General features: G+C 41.1%; 1 protein-coding gene across 2 annotated transcripts in view; it reads right to left on the bottom strand.

Moving 5' to 3' along the window:
- Positions 1-228: 228 nt before the first annotated feature.
- limk1a (LIM domain kinase 1a) overlaps positions 229-23,491 on the bottom strand; it is a 63,675-nt gene continuing 40,412 nt past the window's right edge. The window contains exons 1-14 of one of the 2 annotated variants that reach the window (XM_022211531.2): positions 21,846-22,099; positions 15,494-15,603; positions 13,822-14,037; positions 13,132-13,237; positions 12,537-12,748; positions 11,302-11,488; positions 10,979-11,065; positions 8,741-8,872; positions 8,513-8,572; positions 7,761-7,826; positions 7,150-7,318; positions 6,987-7,042; positions 4,425-4,582; positions 229-3,591 (exon numbers count right to left, since the gene is read on the bottom strand). In XM_022211531.2, the coding sequence (XP_022067223.2) occupies positions 3,423-3,591; positions 4,425-4,582; positions 6,987-7,042; positions 7,150-7,318; positions 7,761-7,826; positions 8,513-8,572; positions 8,741-8,872; positions 10,979-11,065; positions 11,302-11,488; positions 12,537-12,748; positions 13,132-13,237; positions 13,822-14,037; positions 15,494-15,603; positions 21,846-21,908 (1,791 nt within the window). In that variant the 5' untranslated portion in view covers positions 21,909-22,099 and the 3' untranslated portion in view covers positions 229-3,422. Of the gene's footprint in view, positions 3,592-4,424; positions 4,583-6,986; positions 7,043-7,149; positions 7,319-7,760; positions 7,827-8,512; positions 8,573-8,740; positions 8,873-10,978; positions 11,066-11,301; positions 11,489-12,536; positions 12,749-13,131; positions 13,238-13,821; positions 14,038-15,493; positions 15,604-21,845; positions 22,100-23,491 lie in introns of those variants that run through there. The other variant, XM_022211530.2, reaches the window with a different exon arrangement.

Here is a 23,491-nt window from a genome sequence, read left to right as displayed (position 1 = left end):
TCCCTTTAATGTAGCCCACACATTTTCTCTGCAGATACTGCAGATTGTGCTTTTCAAGTATGAACTCAGAGTGAAGCAGATTTTTGCACATAATACTGAAGCTGCCACACTTTTCCCTCGTGTGTCCTTGAGTTGTGGAAAAGCAATAATAGTAGGCAGAATGTAGATATAAAAACTGTAACCTTTACAGTGTTACACTAAGAGTAAAAAAACAAACATTTTGACTGGTTTGTTTAAGGAGCAACAGTTTTATTTTTAGCTGTGACAAAAGGAGAAAAAAAAAACAGTCGCCTCCTCAGAGTCTAAATGTTCACGTTCAGGATTAAAGTGCAGAATTGTTTTCACAGCTTGTGTAAAAAAAAATTAAATAAGACAAAAAGGAAATATTAAAATATCAAAACAGACAATGAGGATCTGGAAAATATAAATATGATACAGAACAAGATGAAATCTCATACAACATGGTATCAGCAATGAAATTCAATCCACTTGAATGAGGCTTGCACTTATGATACATTTTTAAAAAAAAGGAAATCAGTTCATGTTTTCGAGTCGTTGGCAAGGCTAGCTTACAACAAAGGCACAGCATTGTTCAGAGGTAATGATCCTTTGCAAAGAAGTGCTGCGGCAACATTCTCAGTGATCATCAACACGTCCTCACAGACACATCTAACATGCTCGACATGGCTCAGACAGGAATGGAGAAAGAAACACGGCAAAGCCACTCGTGTACAGAACATGCCCACGGACGAACACATCAACCAGGAGGGGCTTGTTTTTAGAGAAGCGTAGCTGTGGTGTCAGCCTACATATTGAGAGACGTTTGCATGCTATTCTCGCTGTTGAGTACTGTTTTCCTACTAAGCTGCTGAAGTAACTGAATTGTGAAGAAAGCTCCAGAAAATTACGGCCCTGAGCCAAAAAGAGTGTGATGAAGGAGTGAGGAAGGCCAGTTTAAGTGCTCTAATATCAGAGAGACCAGCAGTGGTTGCAGCCTCTGTGGGCATCACACATGAAACCAAGCAGTCAGAAACAACGCAGAACATCATTTACAAAGGACCAGTCTGTAGGCAGCAGGCAGAGCTGGGGCATCGCATCCTCTTGGCAGCAAACGCCAGGAAACTTAAGTTTTTCAGGTGATATTTAACTATAATAAATGTAATATATTCCTGTATATAATTCTTGAAAATGAAAATATCACTAGTATTGCCTTAGATATATGACTTACTGAGGGATCAAACAGCCTGCTGCAAAAACTCTCCATAAAAGTTGCACGAAAATGCATCCAAATAATCAGAAACATCACCGATCCCCACATTATCCAGTTTGCTGTCGAGAGGATGAATTTCCCAGAACCCTTTTTTTTTTTTTTTTTTTACAGTTGAAAGGCTCTATCAGTGTCTTGCATTCATATATCAACCTGAACCGACATAATTAATTTCCTTATCACAAGTAGCCCAAGAGAGAAAATTAACAAACATGGCTTCAAGCAGCCATTTGGTAATATAGTGCAAATAAAAGTACTCAAATGTATACAAAAGCATTTCAGTGGGTATATATAAAAAAAAAGGTGCTGTGTTTTATTGATTTTCTCATTTCCTTTTTTTTTTATAGCCCGGCTTTCTGTGTTGACTTTTTTTGTCTTTCATTCTTCGTTTTCTTACTTAAAACCACAATATTTAGAGACAAAAATAGCTCGGTTTAAGAAGCTGAACAGACCTAGCTAGTACATCATGCAGCTTGTGAAAACACCAGCAGGAAATTTTTTTTAAAAAAGAAAGTTTTTTTTAAGATTAGAGACAGAGATCGTTATGTTAGGTGCAAGAGAGAAATCTGACAGTGTTAAGAGAATAGTTCTGAGGAGAGCGCAGAATTTTGCAAAGCACACAGACAGATGTAGGGACAGACACATATTTACAGTGATATTTACAGCTGGTATTTACATGTAAACAAACAGTGGGTCATCTGCAGGGTGAGAGACAGGTGTGTGGACAGACGGGTGACATGATGAGGCAGTACCTGGTGATATTATCCCCACACCTTCACTACTGTACAGTACATGAGACGAGTGAATCATTAGTAACAAGCTGATTGCCCTCAGGATATCACCTATAATTAGAGTTGATCATAATGTGTAGATTTAGTTTCAGCAAGTTCAAAAGGGTATTTTACCCCTTTTTAATTTCTATGTGATTATATAATCCAGTATTATGTTAAAGTCTATTCCAGCACTCATCTGGGGCTACATGAAAACTCCAGTAAGACCAATCAAATAATTTGAAATGGAGAAAGATGACAGCATTTGCTGTATTTGACATGTTTTATGATGCCTAAAAGCCTGTAACCTACCACAGTGGTGAGAATGTAGAAAAAAACAAATGAGATTAAAACTTTCAGCTGTGCCCTTTTCACCGCAGTCGGACCTTTACTCTCCATTTCGACTGGTCGGCCAATAAAAATATGGCAATGTAGCATACGTATATAAAATATGTCTGTACATTTACAATATTTAAAACATTTACAATGTCGGCGGCTATGTACAGTGGTATGTGTATGAGTGTGAATGAGATACGCTAGCAGCTCGCAAAATTGAGAGACAACGTACCGAATTGACGCCGCACACGTGTACCTCAAAGTAAAGTCAGTGCTACACAATAAATAGAGGGGGAGGGGCAGCGACACGAGAAGATTAGTGGTTTATGACCAAATGAGGTCAGAGGGACACGATGGACCAGGATTTGACCTGACAGCATTATTTACAGTCATGCACTCTTCACTGAGCTATTTAAAGCTTGAAAGGTTGTGTTTCACTTGTAGTGGATCTAAATCTTTGTGTCTGCGACAACAAACGGGACTCCTCTCCTTTGCATTTTTCAAAAGTTCAGTTTTGTGATCCAAACCAAAGACAAAATCAAACCAAACTCACACAGCAACACCTGCAAACACCTACTGCACAATGTAATCTGTAGAGGCCCTAAGTGAGGCGGCCCAAGGTTTGCTTTACGGGTTGTTTTTTTGTTTGTTTGTTTTTGATTACTTTTTCCATGTGAATGTACACACTACAGTAAGAACAGTGAGCATTCTTGACCACTAATGTGTAAATCTACACGATTCGAGAGCTGAGTCATGATTCGAAAGTTGGGTCTGATTGCATATGAAATGTTCCACTTGGGCTTCAGGTGCAGCAGAATTGAGCTATCGAAGGTAATGTCTCTTGATTTGACTTTGAATGTGTGTGTGCCTCACACAGGTGGCTTTTCAGATCCATATTTGTTTTCCCCCTGAGTCTACTCGTTAAGCCTGAGCCAGCCTACGCACGCTGCATCCGCTCCGAAACGTGGAGGATATTTACACGACTCCTCCAACCGCGGTCGCAACCCTCATGACTTTAACTCTGCAACTTCTTCCTGGCGTGCTCAGCCCTACTCCGGCTGTTCGGGGTGGGTGTGCAGGCCGTTCTCGGGGTGTGTGACGCTATGGTGCTCCCAGAAGGCCTTGTGCAGCTGGTCCAGTTCTGACATCAGGGGCAGGCCGATTTCCAAGTGCATCTTTAGGTTCTCCAGCCACTCCTCCAGTTTAGAGAAAGCAGGTCTAAATTTAAGACAGAAAGCAGCGACGTTAGTTTAAAATCTGCGGTTATTTATTTAACCCTCCCTGTTGTCCTCATTTACGGGCACCAAAAAATATTGTTTCCTTGTCTGAAAAAAATCCAGAAACTCAGAAAAAAATTTGCAACACCGTCAGGAAGAAAATTCCAATAATTCCTTAAAAGTTTCCCTTGAAAGTTTTATTTAAAAAAAAAAAACACTCCCCAAAATTTGGCAAGAAAATTCTTGCAAATATTTTCAAAAAATGCGTAAAAATCTTCCAAAAAAAATCCTAAAAATATCTAAAGTGATTACATGTATATCAGTAAAACTTCTAATATTTTCTTTAAAACAGGTTAATTTTGACCAGCAGGACAACACGAAGGTTAAGCTCTAGAGTTCTTGTGAGATAATCAAGAGACAGTTCACCCAAAAACACAATTTAACTTAGTCCTCCTATACAGAGTTCCCTCCATTTATCCAGATAGTCTCAGGGTGGTTTGCTTGAGTTGGCTTAGTTAGTTTTACTTCATACAGCAGAGAATTTATGCCTGTCTATTTATGGTGCTCGGAGCATTAAAAATACATCAGGAAAAATGAATCCCAAAAGCTCAGTCTCCCGTGATAATCCACAGAGCCTGTTATTTCTTACTAAAAATATCAGTAGTTCTCAGTCGTTTGTGATAAAAAAAATGTAGGTTTTTATCACTTTCAGATGGCGTTACAGGCAATGAATGCAAAAAACTCAGCAAAGTACAGTCAGAAAAAGTATTTATTTTGGGTGAACTGTCCCATAATAGGTAACATTTCAGTGTTAATTTGGTGTAGAAGTCTGACCGTTTGTCTGCGTCGAGGTCGCAGCACACAGCAGCCATGGGGAAGAAGGCAGGGGGACAATCAGGGGGGCAGTAGTGCTCCAGGAACCCAGAAATATTCAGTCCAAAATCTGTCGCCCTGGGGAGGTAGTCTGGGTCTGCGTTCACCCTGCCAATGATCTGGAGAGAGCAAGCAAAGCAAATAAGAGAGAATGAATAAGAAGAGTTAAAGATGAAAGCATCGGCCCTCCTGTGCCGTCCTGCTGGAAACCAGTAATCGTCCCCAACAGACCACAACTATCGTTTGTCTGTAGCCACATGAAGACAGCTTCGCTTTTCTGCTCTCTGTAATCCCTGCACTCCTCGCTGGATAATGGCGTCCATCTGGAGAAGTCATAGTCTGAGGCTGCAGAGTGATTGAACTAAACTGTCGAGCCCAAATTATGCAGATGGTGTGCGGCCGGGCCCAGAGCCTGCAACACCGTGGAGCTGGATAGAAGAAGTACATTTCCTCCTTCAGAAATGTGGAATTTTGGAGAAGCAAGATTGTTCCATCATAAAATGAAATGGATACTGCAGTCAATATGAGCAAAACTGGAAGCGTTTGACTAATTGCAGATTTTAATGCAATTTGCAGAAAAAAAACTGTCAAGAACGCAGAGTCTGGTACACTACAGACCAAGAAACAGTGGAAACGATGAGTCAAAATTAAAGATAAACTGCAGGAATACCTTAAACGTCAACAGTTTACAAGATTTAAGATGTTCAAACGGGACTTTTACATACCCACGAACATCTATTACATACAGGCCCTCACTAGAGGAGTTCTCACAGTGCTGATTAAAACTGTCAGCGCCGTGTAAATCTCACTGTATTTCGCTGCATAGTGGAATTTTAGATCTGCTTTCTGTGGCAACACTCACATGCGGCTGCGGCGGTCGCCATAATTTACGCCGACCAGCAGTGCTTCAGCAGAAAAGGGGAGCTACCTTAGAGCTACCAAAGATGGAGCAGGCTACAGCTGTGACTGTATATTAGACCCTCCAGAAAAACGCGGGCAAAAATCCTTGATTATGCGAATAAATATGTGGGGTTTTTATGCCATTTTATGTGGGGAAATTGCAGAAAGTTGCAAAGTATGCGAATATTGTGAAATATGCAAAAATATGCGCGATTCACCTGCCGTCTGGGACTGCTGCGGGGTTACTGGACTGACAGTCTGTGCTTTGAGAGGGGGAGAAGCTCACAGCAGCACCTGCTGCTTGTTGAGGACAGTAACTGCAGAATGATCCGAGTTTTCCTATCAGTCTCCAAAACGGCAGAAAAAGTCGCTGGATTTGTCGCTAGTCGCTTTTGACAAAAAAAAGTCGCTACATTTAGCGAGAAAGTCGTTAAGTTGGCAACACTGGCGCCGCGCTCCGCATCAGCTCGTGCTTCTAGGGTGTGTGTGTGTGTGTGTGTGTGTGTGTGTGTGTGTGTGTGTGTGTGTGTGTGTGTGTGTGAATGCGCGAACTGATGACGTCAGGCCAGGCGTCACATAAAAACTCACTCACAACTCCATTTATATTGGTTATAGTTTTCTCATTTTATGCGGAAATTGTGAAATCAAGCTGGACCGGCATATTTCTCTTTTTTTTTGTGGAAATGTGAGATTCTTGCGGGAATTATGCTCTGTTTTGCGGTGATTATGCGGCCTTTTGGGAAATAATTGACCCCGGCATAATCAGCGGCATTTTGGTGATTAATACGGGAATTCATGCGATCACATAATCGCGTTTTCCTGGAGGGTCTAGTATACCGAGTAATGACAACTAAGAGCCACAAAGTGTTAACAGTGCTTGTGTGATTAGTGTCACTGCCAGAAGGGGGAAACAGAAGTTCTACACTCCACATTTAACCCTCGTATTGTCTTCAGGTAAAAAATGACCCAGCCACTATATTTATTAGCATAGAAAAACCCTGAATGACCTTCAGTGACTTTTCCATGCTGTATACTGTACAATTCCATTTTACAGTCTACAGTACTCTGTTGTTTTCCTTCAAAATGCATTTTAAGCTACTTTCTGTACATTTCTGGTTCTTTCTTAAGATATGGAAGTACTATCGCTTGTTAAACAAATAATGTTTATACCTATACAGTACCTTTAGCAGCAATAATGGTGATAATAAACCTCAACTTCAGTAGAGAAAACAGTTGTAACATGTGATGCAATAAAAACGAGTGGTGTCCACTGATTAAATACAGTCTTTCTGCCTTCTGAAGAGGGAAAAACCAGACATTCACGGAGTGTGTGATGCAGAACAGGTTGTTTCTTAATGAAAAATTAGATTTTTGGTTGAAAATTCAATTAAGCTGCACTATTTTTGAGGCTGGTCATTTTTGACCCTGAGGAGAACACGAGGGTTAAGCACACTAAGAGAAAACCTGAGCTGTTTTGGAACATTTATCCCAAATTAAGACAATGAAACATTTGGGAAATCCTGTTAGCTTGTTTTGGTTTATCAATCAAACAATAAACTCTCTAAAATCCTATATATCAACTTTTTTTAAAATTATTATTTCACAGAGTGGAGGGTGACTCACCTCGCAGAGCATGATACCAAAGGAAAAGATGTCGACTCTCTCGTCATAGCTCTTCCCTGGAAAGGGGACAAAACACTCAATTAGGCTGTTGTTGTAGCATGAGATTAAGAAAATGTAATGGATATTTATGAGGAATAACATTAGCATGGGAAGGAGCTCGTACCGTGGATCATCTCAGGAGCCATCCAGTAGGGGTTTCCCACCACAGTGTACCTCTTCCGGCGGTCGGGCTTCTTCAGGCCGGACAGTTTTCCCTGCGTCAGCTTCTCCTCGTGCTTGTCGTCCACCATGAGACGAGCCAGACCGAAGTCTGCCACCACCACTGTGTTGTTCTGAAAAATAAAATGTCATAAAAAGCTATTCATATGCTTCAAGCTTACATGCGTAGAATGTGACAAATAAGATGAAAACTTTGAAATAACATCCATGTTCAATCATTTATAAGTCCCTTTAAAAAGCTTAAGATTCAACTCTAAGCTTCTAATTTCTCTCAGCAGATACTTGTACCATATTTGGTTTTCATGTGACGTGTACAATGCTCCCTCTGTTCGGGTCAGCTAAGCAGAAAGTTTCCTCTGCAAGTCAGTTGTGTGAAGTGTGTTTTAAGAAGGCTTAGTCTCTTATAGCTACTTCTAACAAAGCTCTCCGTTGTTTTTGGATCTAAAGTGGCAGAGAAATAACAGGTGCACCGTGCATAATCCTCAGAGAAAACACACAGTGTATGCAGAGGTGTGTCCACACAAGCATTAAGTGTGCAGGAAGACAGGCTCTTACCTCTCGGACCAGACAGTTGTGTGAGTTCAGGTCGCGGTGGATAATGTTCATGGAATGCAGATATGACTGAAATAACAGATACACAGACAGATAAGAGAAGAATGAAAGGCAGGGAGAATAGAAAACAAACAGATATATTAGGTCATCTAAAACCCACTCCAAGAAGAACAATACTGCCCAGTTTCATCTTAAGTAGCTGGTGTTGAAAACTCAATTCAGTCATGCACAACATTCATCATTGTGCTCAGAGGAAAACATTAAGAAGCCATGTTCCAATGCTGCAGGAATTTCTGCTGTAATTTCCATAGTGGGGGATGGAAAATATGGTGCCCATTTAAGTCACAAATGTAGCTTACTAATATGACCACTAGAGGGAGACAGCAGCGAGAATTGCAGAAAGTAGATAGATAGATACTTTATTTATTCCCATAGGGAAATTGTTGTATCCGGCAGCTCATCACATATAAGAAACATAAAAAAACATGTAAAAACATTAAAAAAAAACATAAAAGGGGCAACCAAGTTGAAAGTGAGGGAGCTATGAGGAGTTATATAGTCTGATGGCTGAGGGGATGAAGGATCGCCTGAAGCGCTCCGTCCTGCAGTGCATTGAAAGCAAACGATCGCTGCGTCTGCTCTTTTGTCTGGGGACAGTACTGTACAAGTATCGCACCTTCCTCTACTGCTGTGCAGCTGTTAACCGGTGATCTGTTTCTGCTAAAAGAAAATTACTTCTTGGTCTTTGAACTCACCATCCCAGCAGCTATGTCCTTAGCAAAGCTGACCCTCTGGTTCCAGGGATAGTTATTGTCCTGCAGACAAAAGTCACAATTTAATGTCAGTTTCTTGGATCAGCTGTTGCAGGTGAATCATCAATAAAGACGCCACCTGAAGCAACAACGGACTACTTCATGATTACTAACAAGGAAACAGTGCATTATGAATTCAGAACATGCAGTAAGAACACGCGCTCTGCTTACCATTTTCTTGATGATTTCCCTCAAGGTGCCTCCCTTTATGTACTCTGCTATGAAGTTGAGTCTCTTGTCTTTGTAGAGGACACCAATGAACCTGAGCACGTTGGGATGATCCAGGCAACGCATGACCTTCACCTACACAAACAAGCAGCATGTCACAGGAGTAAGAAAACAGTGGAGGTTTCAAAGTGTCTCATCTCAGCATGAAACAGGCTCACTCTCAGTTTAATTCTACATTAGAGTCAGTGTTAATATTCTGTTGGCTGTTATGTCTCATTTTTAGCAGCCATGACTCCACTACTGATAAAACGAAGGGTTCTAATCCATTAAGTGTTGGAAGAAACACCTGCCAGTCTGATGACAGGACACAACTATTAACTCTGAGTTAAAGGACAGGATTAATAACAATCATAAAGATTATGTTAAATTATGCCTTTTAGCTCTACTTAGCAGAATGACTAGAAAATGATAAAAGCATTTAGATTATAAAATGGCTTCTGAACACAAAATATACTAATATGAATGATATTTAGGAACAAAAATATTGATATTGTCTTAATAACACACATTTGATAATACTGTAACTGTCCAGAACATGGTGGTTTCAGTTGGTATTGTATTAAGGGTAAATGTTTGTCTTTGTGAATCTTTTGTTTATCCGTTCATCTGGTTGTCTTTTCACTCTCCATTAAGTTATTCTTCTTTTAGTACACTTTTATTCATATCCCATCACCTCTGTGTGTGCATGGAGTGCACATTATTCGCCAAAAAACAAACCAAACACACATTAAACAAAGTTAAACATGAATTTTACTGATAGCATAAATCATTTTTTTCATATTTTCTGTACATATAACAATAATCTTGAACAACAAACAGAGTTTTGCTGTGTTACTGCGCACAAATGTGTCACAATCAGGTTTATGTTACAAATTTCTACTGATGGAAAAAAATGGAATTGCAACTATTTTGACAGATATTTTAATGAGTCCTGATTATAGACAATTTTGTATTTATGCAGTTCTTTCCCACTGTAAAAATGTCCAAAGGGATGATGAGATTTTTGTTGCCATCTCTAACAAACAAGCAAGAACATCTGGCCTGCAGGGTGTAGGGTGTCTCTGTTGTTCCACATTTTACCAAAACAATCTGCAACTCCTGTGATTTGATTATACTTGGTTACATTGCAATTCAGATATTAGTCTGACCAATTGTTCAGCCCTAGTTCCTACCATTTATTCTTAACTGCAAAGGCAACAGAAAACTTCCTGCTCAGCTACATTCTCCCAGTGTGATTTAAGAGCTTACAAGTGCTTCTCAGGGCACTCCTCTGACACCTCATAAAACATTTCCCAGCCCATAGGTTGGGCTCTGAAGGAGGAGGAGGAAGCTCACTATTACACATAAACCTGAAATGTTACCCCTCTAGTCTCGTGACGTCTTTGTCTGAAATGTCTGCTGCATTCTTTTCTAAGCTTCACGGGAGGCCGCGGAGCAACAAGCACAATTAAACGAGACTCGGTAAAGTGAGACTTGGGCCACCGACAAACAAACAGCCAGCGGGGGTAATAATCACGCTTGATTATGGTCTGGGTTTGTTTTACAGCCAATCTTTTCACTCTGTCGTCCGCACTGAGAAGAGGCTCAGCACTGCATCAAGCTAACAATAAAACTAACCCCCCCCCACACACACACATGAATATACACAACCAGCTTTAACCTTCTCATTTAGAAGGCTGAAGGATACTGAACATGAAACAAACATGAGGGGTAATTCAGTCAACAATAACTCAAAAAGTTTGACTGAAGTCTTACGTATATGAGTCATTCTCTGTTATCTTTGTAAATTAATGGGAGGGCTGGTGAGGCGACGCTTTGTGTGGGAGGTACAGGGACTTCGGCTCGTCCATCATTTTTGGAAGAAAGCACCGTGTTAGCACTCCCTTCTGTCCTATTTCAGAGGAACTCTTACGTGTTTTACTCTCATTTTTCTTGAGGTGTGAGAACTCTTCTTTTTTTTTTAAATTCACTCATGTCCCACTTTCTCACAGAGGAGCTGCTAATTTTAACCACAACCTTCAGCTAATACACTTTCACAGCACAGGAAAACCTGCCATAAACTTGTTTCACTAACTCTCCATTATTATGATTCGCTAATCATTTTGGAGACGTGCTGATTTCTGCATCGGAAAACTGAGTAAATCCTACATGGAGAATCTGGGGTTGCTCGTCCACACTCACCTCTTTGAGGAAAGTCCTCTGTGTCTCGTCATCGAAGCGAATCAGCTCCTTCATCACCATCACCTCCCCCGTCTCCCTGTGGGTCACCTTCAACCAAAACACAAATCAAGCTGAGCAACACATTTAAAGATGATTCTGATGTCACATTAACCATGAAGTGTATGTCAGCATGGGAACTTTGAGAAGTCTATGATGTGTTAAAACCACAAATACTCCTCCTCTCAACTGTGTCTCAATGCTGCCATCTGCTGGACACTAACTATGACTGCATCGCATGTGTTTTACAAAGAAGTAAATATTAAAATAGCATCTCTCAGACTTACCTTGATGGCCTGTCCAAAGCATCCCTTCCCCAGCACCTCTCCGTGGATGAGGTCAGATGGGCGGAAGATGCGGTGAGTTCGATTTGAGACGACACGCAGCGACTCTGATCGATTGATGTCCTTCCTCTGGGATATGGGCGACGCTGCGTTGCTGGAGCCTGGTGACTTATCGATGCTGTAACTTCGCCTGAGAGAGAAACATGAAGATGACAGAGCACAGATGAAAACAAGGAGATGAGAATATATGGTTACTGTTTGCTGCTAGAATATTCTTCTTCTTTTCCTTTCGGCTTTTCCCTTCAGGGGTCGCCACAGCGAATCAATTGCCTCCATCTAACCCTGTCTGCTGCATCTTCTTCTCTCACACCAACTACCTTCATGTCCTGTTGCTGCTAGAATATTATGTTTGGTAAATGCAAAGGTTTCGAACTTTAATGATGGCAAATACAGAAAATAATCAGATCCAATGCATTTAAAGGTAAAAGTAAACTTCTCGGTTCAAAGAGCAGTTAAATTAATTGAGATTGAAGAACTCTTTCTATGAAAAAACTGTTGTCAAACATGCAGACAAGACCACACATTTTATTTACACAATACAAACTACTACTTTAAGCTACACATTATAGAGCCTGAAAATTTTAGAGCCGCCGTTTTAAACTGTCTTTATTTTGAACTTCTATCACACTGCTCGACAAACAACAGCTCAGTCCAAACTCTTAATGCGTGTGGCCGACATGTTTGATCTTCACGGTTGATCTCTGGACCCCTGGTATTTGTTGTACTCGCATCATTTATCTGTTTTAGGTTGTTAAGGCTGTTAAAGTGCAATACGGTGTTCTTACAAGTGCAGTAGGTGCATGTGTTGGTACAGATATGTGGATTTATAAGAAAAGTTTGGATAGGAATGACTTTGATATTTGGTTTAACATATGCATGACTTATTCTCTTCCTAATTGTGTGTTTTTTTTTCTTTATTCCGTGTGTTGTCTGTAGTTGAACAGAGGCTATATTCATTTTGGAGAAACAAAGCTACATCTTATATCACAGAAGGATGGTTAACACGCTCTTCAAACATCTGACAGTCCTGGTGATTCAGCTGTAAGTCGACCAAACACTTCATCACCACATTATCATATTTATTAAAGCTCTTCCACATTTACCGCTGGTAAAAGGCTGCAACAGTAAGTATAACCCACTATAAAGCTTCCTGCTGCAGTAAATCTGTCATTTCTTACGTGATGATGCGGGACCTCAGGTTGCCGATGTCAGAGTTGGGGGGCTCGGTGATGGGCAGGACGAGGCTGGGGCCCTCTGACAGCGGGGTGGACAGGGGCCCGTCCACCTGCTCTTCAGCCTCAGACGAGCCTCCCTCCCTGCCCTGACTGTGAGGGTCGTGCTCGATGGTGAGCTGCAGCAGCCGACTCGTCTCCTGGATCAGCAGGTCGATCTGGAGAGAAGTTCACCAAAATTAGAGCAGCAGAGGCCTTTATAATGGATGAAGAAATGATTTAATGGATTTGTAAGCTCAGAATGAGGTGAAACATTTACTGGTTCTTCTAAAAGCTAAACCATAAACCACATAGGCTTATAAAGCAGAGAGATAAACCTTCCTTCATTACTCGTTTAGCAAAATAAAAACAATTATTTAAAATTTCATCGTTCGTCATAATGGTTGATTGAGATTTAGTCTTTCAAACCACAGCAAAACCTAACTAGCATTTTGTACACTAAACATCACTTTCTAAATTCAGGACATCTGGATTTCATTTGCATATTTACAAAAACCTCTATTCTTTTAGCAACAAAGACACGAGGAACAGCGCTGAGTACCTCATCCAGAGGAACGTTGTGAATCGGCGTCCCGTTGATCTCCAGGATCCTGTCGCCTACATGAATGGAGTTTTTCACGTCTGGACTGATGCAGTCTGCATCCACCCTGAATAAAGAGGAACAATAAGCAGAACAAAATCTCTTCAAACACCTTTCTGCACACACCGAACATTCTCATTTTGACACAGACCTGAGATCAGATAATTACGCAGCTCATTTGAATAACAGTGACTCAGATTTCTGCTCATTTCCTTGTTCTTTCCAGTCTATTATACATTTTAAATGACTCTCATCTATAACTCTGACTTCCATTCATAATCTCCCTTTCTTTATCCTTCGTCCTTCACCATATTTCCACCATAATTCTTTACTTATCCTTCCTTTGCTCTTTATTTCACTCTAAAACATGAATCCATTATTGATGCAACTAATGAATATTTTTATTATCAGTTAGTTGTTTGTCTATAAACTGTCATTTTTGTTCACAACCCAAGTTTACAGTCATAGGAGAGTTAAGAAACCAGAAAATATCCAAGTTTAAGAAGCTGGAATCACAGAATTTTAGTTATCTTGAGAATTTCTCAGACTGATTCATGGATATGTTCAAATAGTTGGCCATTAATTCAGTTGCTGAAAAGTGATTGAGTAATCCTTGCAGCTCTAATATCATTAAACATGCACGAGACTCACTGGGAGACTCTGACGGTTCGTCCATGTTCTGGACTGTAGCCGTTGTTTGGGCTGAGCGGCTGGTCGATGGCCACAGAGAAACCTCGGCCTCTGCGTCCGTTGTTGCCCTCGGCGGAGGCAGGAATCGAAACCAGCGTGACGGTGTGAGGGATCCGAGAACATGGCGAGTCCGGCAGCGACACCGGAGTCACGATGGTCTGGTAGTAACAGTGACCGCTGAGGACAGGGAGGAAGACGAGGAGGGGACAAAGGAAGGAAGGTGTTAGGAAATAAAGAGGCAGCAGAACAGAGGAAATGGGAATCCTCGTGAGCTTTCCATGAAATCATAAGAGGAACATCAAGTTCTCGTTGCAACAACAGTTTTCTCAGCATCACATGTTGTTGACAAGATGCTGCTGGAGCTCAATCAGGAAAACACTGTGCAGCCATTGTTCTGAAATGAGGGTCATCGTGACCTTTGATAAATTGAAATCTGTTCTAAGGGCTTATCTTACAAACAAGACTTTTTTGGCAGCAAAACACATGCTGGGAATTCGAGGAAGACTCATGAAGCAACTATGAGGCCATTTAAAACTCAGACAGCATTTGTGAAATTTCATTTGAATAACCTTTTTACACAACACACATTTCTCTGCTCTTCATCATCCACTTCTTTGAAATGAGAGGCTGAAGGATTTCTTTGCTGCTAAATCAACCGAGCCTGGCAACACGTGAATCTCTCAGTGAATGCAACGAATCATAGTCATCATTCACTTTTACTCAGAAACGGGACAAAGAATGATCTGTTTGTAACCACTAAAAGCAAAGCAAAGGGCCTCTTAAAAATAATGCAATAAAGAGTTTTTATTTGTAATTTAATGTCATACAAAGTGCAAATTTAATGTTTGGTGTTCTCACAGATTTTCAAGGCACTTAGGCAGGTCAGTTGCTGGAAGAATCTCGGTGTCTTTAGTCTCTGTATAATCTCACACGTATCATCTGTTGTACAGCTGAATAAGAACCTGCAAAGTTTACAACAGTAACGGAACTCTGTGTATTGGGGCTTGCTTTAAATTCAAGACATTCCAAGACTGTAGCTTATGACACAACCCTGGTGTTACACAAGCATAGAACAACCTGAACTTGAACCAAACACACGCTAAAAACAAAGACTTTTCTCCTCTTCAGTGACAAGCTACAGTACATTTCTACCACCAGCCTTGAATAACTGTGCTTTCATGTGGGTATCTTCCAAGAAAAATCCAGCCACAAAATATGAAAGGAGACAACTTTTAAGCCATAAGCTCAAACATCGGTGTGATTTCCAACATTTATTCTGTCACTTGTCACCACAGTTTGTCATAATGCTGACAATAAACCCTTTGAAGCCAGAAATAAGCTGAATAAAATTGAAGATTTCGTCAATCAACAGCAGCTTCAGTTTGTGCATTTTTGTGATTTTGGTTTCAAAGGGATTTCTTGAAATGGATTAGCTGGTGGCAGAAGATGGAATTAGGAAAACGAGGTTGAAATAAAGAATATTTTGGTCAGTAAGCACCACAAACTGCACGATCTACTGGCTGACTGTTACAAATGGGCAAATGAAATGAATTTTAAAAAGATTGGACTGCTACTTTTTGGACTATAATATTCCATTGTGTGCACGTTTAAATACATGTTGCTGGATGCTCACCAGTACAGTTTGGATCTCTCCACCAGAGCGTACGTGTCTCCATCCCCGATGAACGCCCTGCAGTTCAGACAGGTGAAGCATTCTGGGTGATACTTCTGTTCCCCTGCAACCTGTTAGAGAAAAACACTTAAATAAATCCTCTTTCATTTGTTTCCTAAAAACGCACATGTAAATAATGCGCTGAGCGATGCACCAGGATGTTAAATAAATTGTCCTCCAATCCAAAAACAAATGGCTTGAGGGCAACAGCGTTTGCGACGTGACCGGAGCAACATGAGGCTTTCACAGCCGGTCTGGGAAGTAGGGCGAGGTCCGGTCACTGAGGGTAATGCTGAGTTACAAGCTCAGAGATTGCGTTTGCTGCTGCCAGATCCCCTCCAGAGCTTGGTGCAGTTTTGCAAACAAGGGAGGAAATTGAGTTAGGGCCAGAAAATACAGAGCAGGGAATGAGCAGATAATTCACACTGGCAGATCTGAGGATGATGCTCTGCTGGCAGTTTTTGAGCTGCTGGTAATCTTCAGACCAAAGACAGTTTAAATGATCCGATAAATCAAGCAGCAACATTCCCCTTTTTCCCCCACTGTCGCTCATTAAATCCGTGTCCTCGTTTGTTGTGACTTCAATCGACTAAAACCACTGATCGAGCGGCTCTCACCTCCGCATATCATTATCGACCCCTTTTTAACTCCTCCAGGTAATCTGGCGTGCGTCTATGCAAATGACATGTATGATTAAACATGTTCAGCACCAAAAGGTCGAGTGCATTGAAGCCGCTTTCTCCCCAGAGGCTGTGCTTGTGGTTTCAGTTTTTGCTTGGAGTGGCGAAAAATTTTAGGAGGGAGTGGGCCCCTTGACAGCACTCCTCAACTGCAATGATCTGCATTGCTAATGCAGCTCAGCAAGACGAAGGAGGGGCACTGTACGGAGGAGAGCTGGACAAAGAATAATCAATCAAACGCAGAAAGAAAATTAAAGAAAATGTTAGTTTTGTATTCTGTAATTGCAGTGAGAGCTTTTTTTTTATTTTCTGACATTTTACAGGTCAAACAATTAATAAATTGAGGGAGAATAATCAGCATCGTAACAGATTAACTAATAATAATCATTACTTGCAGCCTTCCAACACTTTTATCATTTAGGCTAAATGTCTGACTTATAAAACCGGCATCACTGCAGAGTAAAATGTGAACTCATGGCTGCAAACCTGCTGTGAACAGAGGCCTCAACAGCAAAAGAAAACAAAAGCGTAGCTAACACTTGCCCAAACAGAGAAAACTACCTCTAAATGGGTGGTAAACCTGAAGATAAAAGGGGGGAAAAAAATAAAAAAGAAACTGTGACAAAACGGGAGAGAATGTGAAGATCAAAGAATCAATAAATTCCCTGTCTATTGCCATATGTCTGCAGCCCCACCCTCCTGGGAGAGCAGCAGTGAAACCACGAGCGCACACAAACGGATAAACACATGTCGACGGGCCTCGGGCTGCAGCCAGGAGGACGCTGCACAATCATATTAATTAACAGGGTTTTTTGTAAATCCGCTCCTTGCAGCTAAATACCAACAAAAGATGCCACCACTTGGCTTTGACACAAAAACATCCTGACTTATTTGTATCTTTTGAATCTTTCTCTTCCTGCTTTTCCAGTGAAAAACGAGAATGCTTGCATCTGCTGCAGGCAAAAGATACAGAATTGTAGACTAAGAACTTAGCAGAGAGAAAGAGAGAGAGAGAAGTGCAATGGCTTTGTAATGGGCAAGGAAGCCCTAGGGCTTGTTGACCTATTTAATTTCTTTATTTGTCCTCTAAGCAGCCTCATAAAAATGGCTACAGCTTGAAATCGACACTGAGTGCAAACACAAAAAGGAGGAAGCATGAAAGGGTGATGAGTAAAGAGAATCTAAGGATTTAACCCGTAAGATTACTACGAGACTGGAGGATTTTTAAGAGAAAAGCAGCAATTTTATCATGATTTTTAATGTCACATTTGTTGGTGGATCGCTGTAGATTTTCTCTCTTTGTGTGCCACTTAGGTGCAGCCCCACAAATGGGAAAGGCAGGAAGAGAGGACAGCTGGACGGAGATGAAAAGGGTGTGTGGCTCTGCACGACCCGGCACTGAGGCGGCCATTTGCTCGCCATGCAGGCCTGATTCACACACACACCCTCTTCAAAACCACATCTGACAGGCGACAGCTGCTGCCCTCACATTTAGGACAAGCTTCCTCTCCACAGTTCAGATCTAAACACAAACAGGAAGAAAGATGTGCTGTGAACTATAAAGAAAACAATCACTATGCCATATCAACCATGTGACCAACAGCTTGCAAAAGTCAGAAACATCACGTGTATAAACACATCACTGGTTCTACGTCTTACCCTGACATCGTGGCTGTGTGTGTCTTCGAGCGTGCTACATGTGTGTTAAATCCACTGTGTAGCAGCGCATCATCATGCTCATGAGTTGTGACTGTGTGTTAGCTGTCATGTTGCCTCGTGGCCTCTTCTAGGGATAAGAAACTGAACTGTGTGCACATGTTTCCCTGAAGGAACCAGGTCCACGGGGTCCAGGAGAAACGGGTCGAGTCGGAGCGCAATGTTCAGCTACTGTCAGTCATGTTGTTACCTTGGCAGTGCAGTTTGTTCCTTGTTAATGGATATAAATGTAGCACAAAGGCCATGTGCTTGAGTTAATACATGTTTTTAAAGACCTCAAATCTACAAATGGTGACCTCATGTTCCAGTACTTCTTAGAGGTTTTTGCTCAAGACTCCCTAATGAAATACAACACCACATCTAAGAGTTGTTAACAGTGGTTTGATTCAAACTACTGATTCACAAAACTCAACCTAACAGCATAAATTAGCATCTTAGATTGTAAACCCTCTAAACCCCAAACCTGCCATTGGCTATGAAAGATATCTTCTTAAAAAATGATCAGTCAGAAACTAAAAAGAGAAATAATCATCAGACTTTCCAACAGTCCTGTAGAAGACCATTTAAAGGGGAAAACATCATCAAATCTAAGCTTACAATGTGATACTTAAACAAATTCACCTTATTCTACATGTCTCACTTAAAAATTCACTAAAAATATACTATTCACTCCAACCAGATTCTGTAAAAAAAACAATTACATGCTCCATAACACAATCATGATACCATGACGGACTCATGTGGGACCAACAGTGAAAATTCAGGGACGTTTAGGAACTGGGTTGACACAAAGCAGATATTTTTTCATTTTATGATTTAGGGCATTATTACTGTGCCTTACTATACAAGACATTTGTGAGTCCTCTCTACTTCTAGTCATGGTTTTGCAGGGCTTCACATCGCAGTAAAAATGAGCCCACAGTAGAGGAGGGGTAAAGACATGAGCTATGTGAACACAAAGTCACTGCAGCTTCACAAATACGACATAAAACCGCACAAACACATTAACACCTACATTTACAAATCTCTATATTACTTTAATTATGCATACAAGGTAACATTAAAAATGGTTTTGACTACTACTTGGTAAGCTAGTTTTAACTTGGAGTTGATAAAATCTCCATGTAGTAAACACCTAATGTTGTATTTCAGGTAAATATGTAAGAATTGACTTCTGAGGGGGCAAGGCTGCAGTACTTTATGAGAAAAGCTTTGAAAAAAGTTTTTTTTTTCATTATTTTAGGCCTTTTCCACACAAACAGGGATTGTTTTCCTCTATGTTTGGGCCTCTCATCCACATGTAAACAGCATTTTAGGTCCCTCAGTCGTGAACGCATGCCCATTGTTGGGTTGTGTAATGAGGATATTCCAGTAACAACAACAGTGGATACAGACTACTTTTGTCTTGTATCTATGAAGATGTTCAATGGCCAAACTTTTTCCTGTTATCTTTACAGAGCGGAAGATATTTGTCTATAAAAATCTCCATATCAATGTGGAAAAGGCCTCGGTGGCAGAACGTTTCTCCTCCTGTCGGTTATTCCACTAATCTTCTGGTGACTCTGTGCTGTAGAAAGATTTGAGGGTTTCTGGCCACCATGCAGTCTTAGTTTTATTTAGACGTTGACAACATTTACTGTGATCACTACTTAAGCATGGCAGACTGCTATCATTAGTCAGTTCACTGTCTGTAGTCTGTGTGTGTTTTTCGTGTGGAAAAAAAACACAAAAAGGTGATGTAAGAAAATAAAGAAGAAGCTGCACCAAATGGCTTCAAGCGTTTTGTAATTACCTCCAACAGTCACCAGTCAGAACAGACCCTGTGGGTCTGATGCATCAGGCCCCGTGAGCTCCATTTGTTTTTAGTGATTTATATGTGTGACCTTAAGTTGGCTGTGGAATGTGAATGGGCCCTTACAAGCCGTTTTGGTGAAATTTATGGCGCTCTAATGCTCCCAGTGACACTAAACAGCCAAGAAACATGTTGGTAATAAGTCAGAGTTTCTTGACAACTTGACCATGTTGACATTTCCTGAACTGAGGTCTGAGTAGTTTCACCTTTAGACATCATAATTATCTCAGACATAATGTCACAAAGGCTTGAAATGAAAACTGAGGAGGACCACAAGTAAGAATTCCTCAGATTATTTAAATAATTTCTAACAATATTCTGAAAATGTTGCCTCCTCTTTGGGTCGTAACAGTTCAAAGTGTCTCACTTCTGCTCCTTGGTTGCTTCTATGTATTTTTCCTCATGACATTTTCCAATTTCCACGCATCTTTTCATATTTTCCTCATTGATTATAACCGGTAATGAGAAGGGTGAGTCTGTGTATGTGAAGCTTCAGCAGTGAACAAAAAGATAAAGAGCAGCAACAAATGCCAAATGACTGAATCACAAATAACAGAAAGTATTTGAAAATGGCAAAATGATTGCATCTTGACTCAAAATCACAACATCTAGCAGCTTGTCCAAGACTAAAGAAAAGGGAAGACTTGTTAAACACAATGATGTTTGTAAGCATGCGTTGTTATCAATAAAGTCATTGCGAGTAATAGGTGAGGAAAATGGGAAATACTGCACAAGGAAAATTAAAAATTATCAGATTTTGCTATTGTTTCAAGCAAATTCACTTACAAATGACACACTGTATCTTTTAATTATACATTCAGTGATATTACTGACTTCTCTGATATTCTGATAATGGAAATCTGTTGCTTTTGGGCTTTTGCATAATATCCATCTGAAGTTTTATTGCACCAAATATTAACAAAGCTGTGCATTGGTCTGAGTGCATGCATGTGTATTTATATGCAGGGCCAATTCATCATGACCCTGGGCCCTTCACCTCTATTAACACCAGTCGGCCCCTCTGACTTCACTCCGGCTAAAAGTGGAACAGTGAGCTCATATCAACAGTGCAGAAGGTGCTTCTGAATGGCCTCACTAAATTATGGGAGATCTGGCTCTGCTTAACCTCACGTTTGATGTAATGAACTTTAATCCCAAACTCAAAAACACAATCCATGTGCGACTGAGCTCACAGAATCAGCTCAAAAGCTGTGTTTAACAAATGACCTCATGTGAAGAAATAGTGAAAACAGCCCGTGCATTTGGTACCGGATACTCTCCACAGAGAGAAAGTGGGACCAGAAATGTGTCAAAGGGAATTCCTCAGGATTAAATACACAACACATGATCCTGATGTTGCACAAAGCTGCAGCAATCAAGACTGTTTGAGGAGAAATAAAGTTGAAAGGAGAAGTGACTGCTTGCCAAAAGCCCTCATAGACTTTCAAGCTAAAGAAGACATCATTTAGGCAAATACAATTAGACTGAAAGCCAGAGAGAGAAGACAGTGGGTCACATTGATGCTCTCTGAATGGAAACCCCCTTCTGCCACAAACAGTACAGTACCACAGTATACACAGGCCTCCGCTTTAGAAATACTCTTAATGTATTCAGCCTCCTTCGTCCAGTAGCCCCACATCCACTGTGGTAAGATGAGCAAACAGTTCACAGCATGGTGTGTGTCCCTCTGAATGCACTCTGAATTCTACTCTTTTTCTGAGGAAGAACGATCTCTAAAAATAGCCCGCGTGCCATGGCTCATCAGTTTTTCATGACATGAAAGAAGAAGAAGAAGAAAAAAGAGAAGAACTGGAGCGTCGTACAGAAACAGAGCAGCGGATCTGTAATTACAAAGCAATACAGTGACCCACTTTAAAAGGACGCACACACAAAAACACGCAGGATTAACTTCGGTTTTGCAAAGCAATAAGATGGAAAAAGAGACTCTGCAGCAAGCAACCGGCAAACCATCTGAAGCAGCCTGGAGACCTCCTGCCTCCTCCTCACCGGCTCATGAATACTGTATACCAGCCATCCGACACCCAGGAACCCAGAGCAGCCTCACCTTCTTATCCCTTTTCCACAGCCTGAGACAGCAGAAGCTCCAGAAAAACAGGTCTCCCACCATGTCAGCGAGAGCCGGCGTCTCTCTCTCCTGGCTGGTCTAGTTCATTCTACTGAGGCAGGCGATTCCCCCGCTGTCACAACAAAACAGTGGCGGCGTCCAGAGAGCCGGGCAGGGAGGCAGAGAGGGCTGCAGGGTGGAGGGAGGGGAGAGAGAGAGAGAGAGAGAGAGAGAGAGCAGCCCGCCTTTGCAGCTGAGCTCATCTCTGAATCAATGTCACTCCTCCTCTCTCTCCCCCCTCCCACCCAGCCTTCCTCTTCACTCACTTTTGTTATGACCTCATCGTTTCCTGTTTGGTCCCGCCCACTCTTGCATACACGCTGGCAAATGTGGTGTGTTCAGTGGATTCCTCACCCCTCCACTTCTTCTTCTCCCATGCTGCCCCCCTGTTCCTGCAGTCTCATTTCGAAACCAGTGAAAACCGGCAGGGTGACAGCGACAGGCTGGACTTGTTGAATGGTTACGTGAAGGAAAAGGTGATCCGATGACCTTCATGAGCTGCTTATGTGTTCTGTTTCATTTATTTTGTCAAGTTCAGTTAGATTAAAGGTGTAAAATACAATACAGAGATGGTACACTGCTGTAAATACGATAAAAATAGAACAACCTGATGAGAGGTGCAACTAAAAATGTTTGTCTTTATGAATTATCCTATGATTTATTTGTCAGAAAATAGTGAAAACTGCCACCATAAGTTGTGAGATGCGAAGGTGGTGTCTTTAAATTGCTTGTTTAGAGCAAAAAAGAAAATGATCAAAACCCAAAATATTGAGTTGCAATAATATAACCCATCTAAAGTGATATTTAAAACTCGTAAATGTAGCAGATATTTACATTTTAGCATAAAAAAGCATATTCTGTATTTGTCATTGTACGCGTACGACAAAATCTAATGCAAAAGGGCAAAACAGCATAGTGCATCAAGTCAGAGGTATATAGGCATACAAATAAGTAAAAATGCTTCTTAACTAAGCACTACTAAAACATTAATTTAAAGGAGAAGGAAAGATTCTAGAAAGGAAAAGAAAAACAGAATATGTTTGCTGATTACTTCCGCCAAGGAGGTTACGTGACACCCGGTGTTTGTGTGTCCGTCTGTTAGCAAGATAACTCAAAAACGCCTGGGCGGATTCACATGAAACTTTGAGGGGATGTAGACTATGGTAAGAGGAAGAGCTGATTTAATTTTGGTGGCAATCCGAAAAGGATCCTGGATTCTGTTTTTTTGGCATGTTTTTTTAGTATGTGTTGTATTCCCAATGCGTAGTAGTATTTTGTCCCTTATCACTCACCAGAGTTCAAGTGGGAGTAGCGATGCATGCTGGGATGTGTTGTTTACCTCAGTTATAATGAAGGTCAATGTGAGCGGCAGAGCAGCAAATAAAGCTCCGATAGAATCTTCAATAAGTCGTCTTATTTCATGCAAACCGCAACATTACATGGTGTCAGAGACTCATCGGACCGTACGCTTCTAAAGAAAGGAGTTAATGATGGATCCATCGGGAGTGCCTACACCGCAGATGGATTGGGATTCGGCAAACCTTCCCGACGCATGGCGGAGATTCGTGCAGCACGTAAAGCTCATG

Source organism: Acanthochromis polyacanthus, chromosome 13, assembly GCF_021347895.1.
Source record: "Acanthochromis polyacanthus isolate Apoly-LR-REF ecotype Palm Island chromosome 13, KAUST_Apoly_ChrSc, whole genome shotgun sequence".
NCBI classification, from domain to species: domain Eukaryota; kingdom Metazoa; phylum Chordata; class Actinopteri; family Pomacentridae; genus Acanthochromis; species Acanthochromis polyacanthus.
Note: the sequence above shows the minus strand (reverse complement) of the source record. Positions and strands in the feature narration are given on the sequence as shown.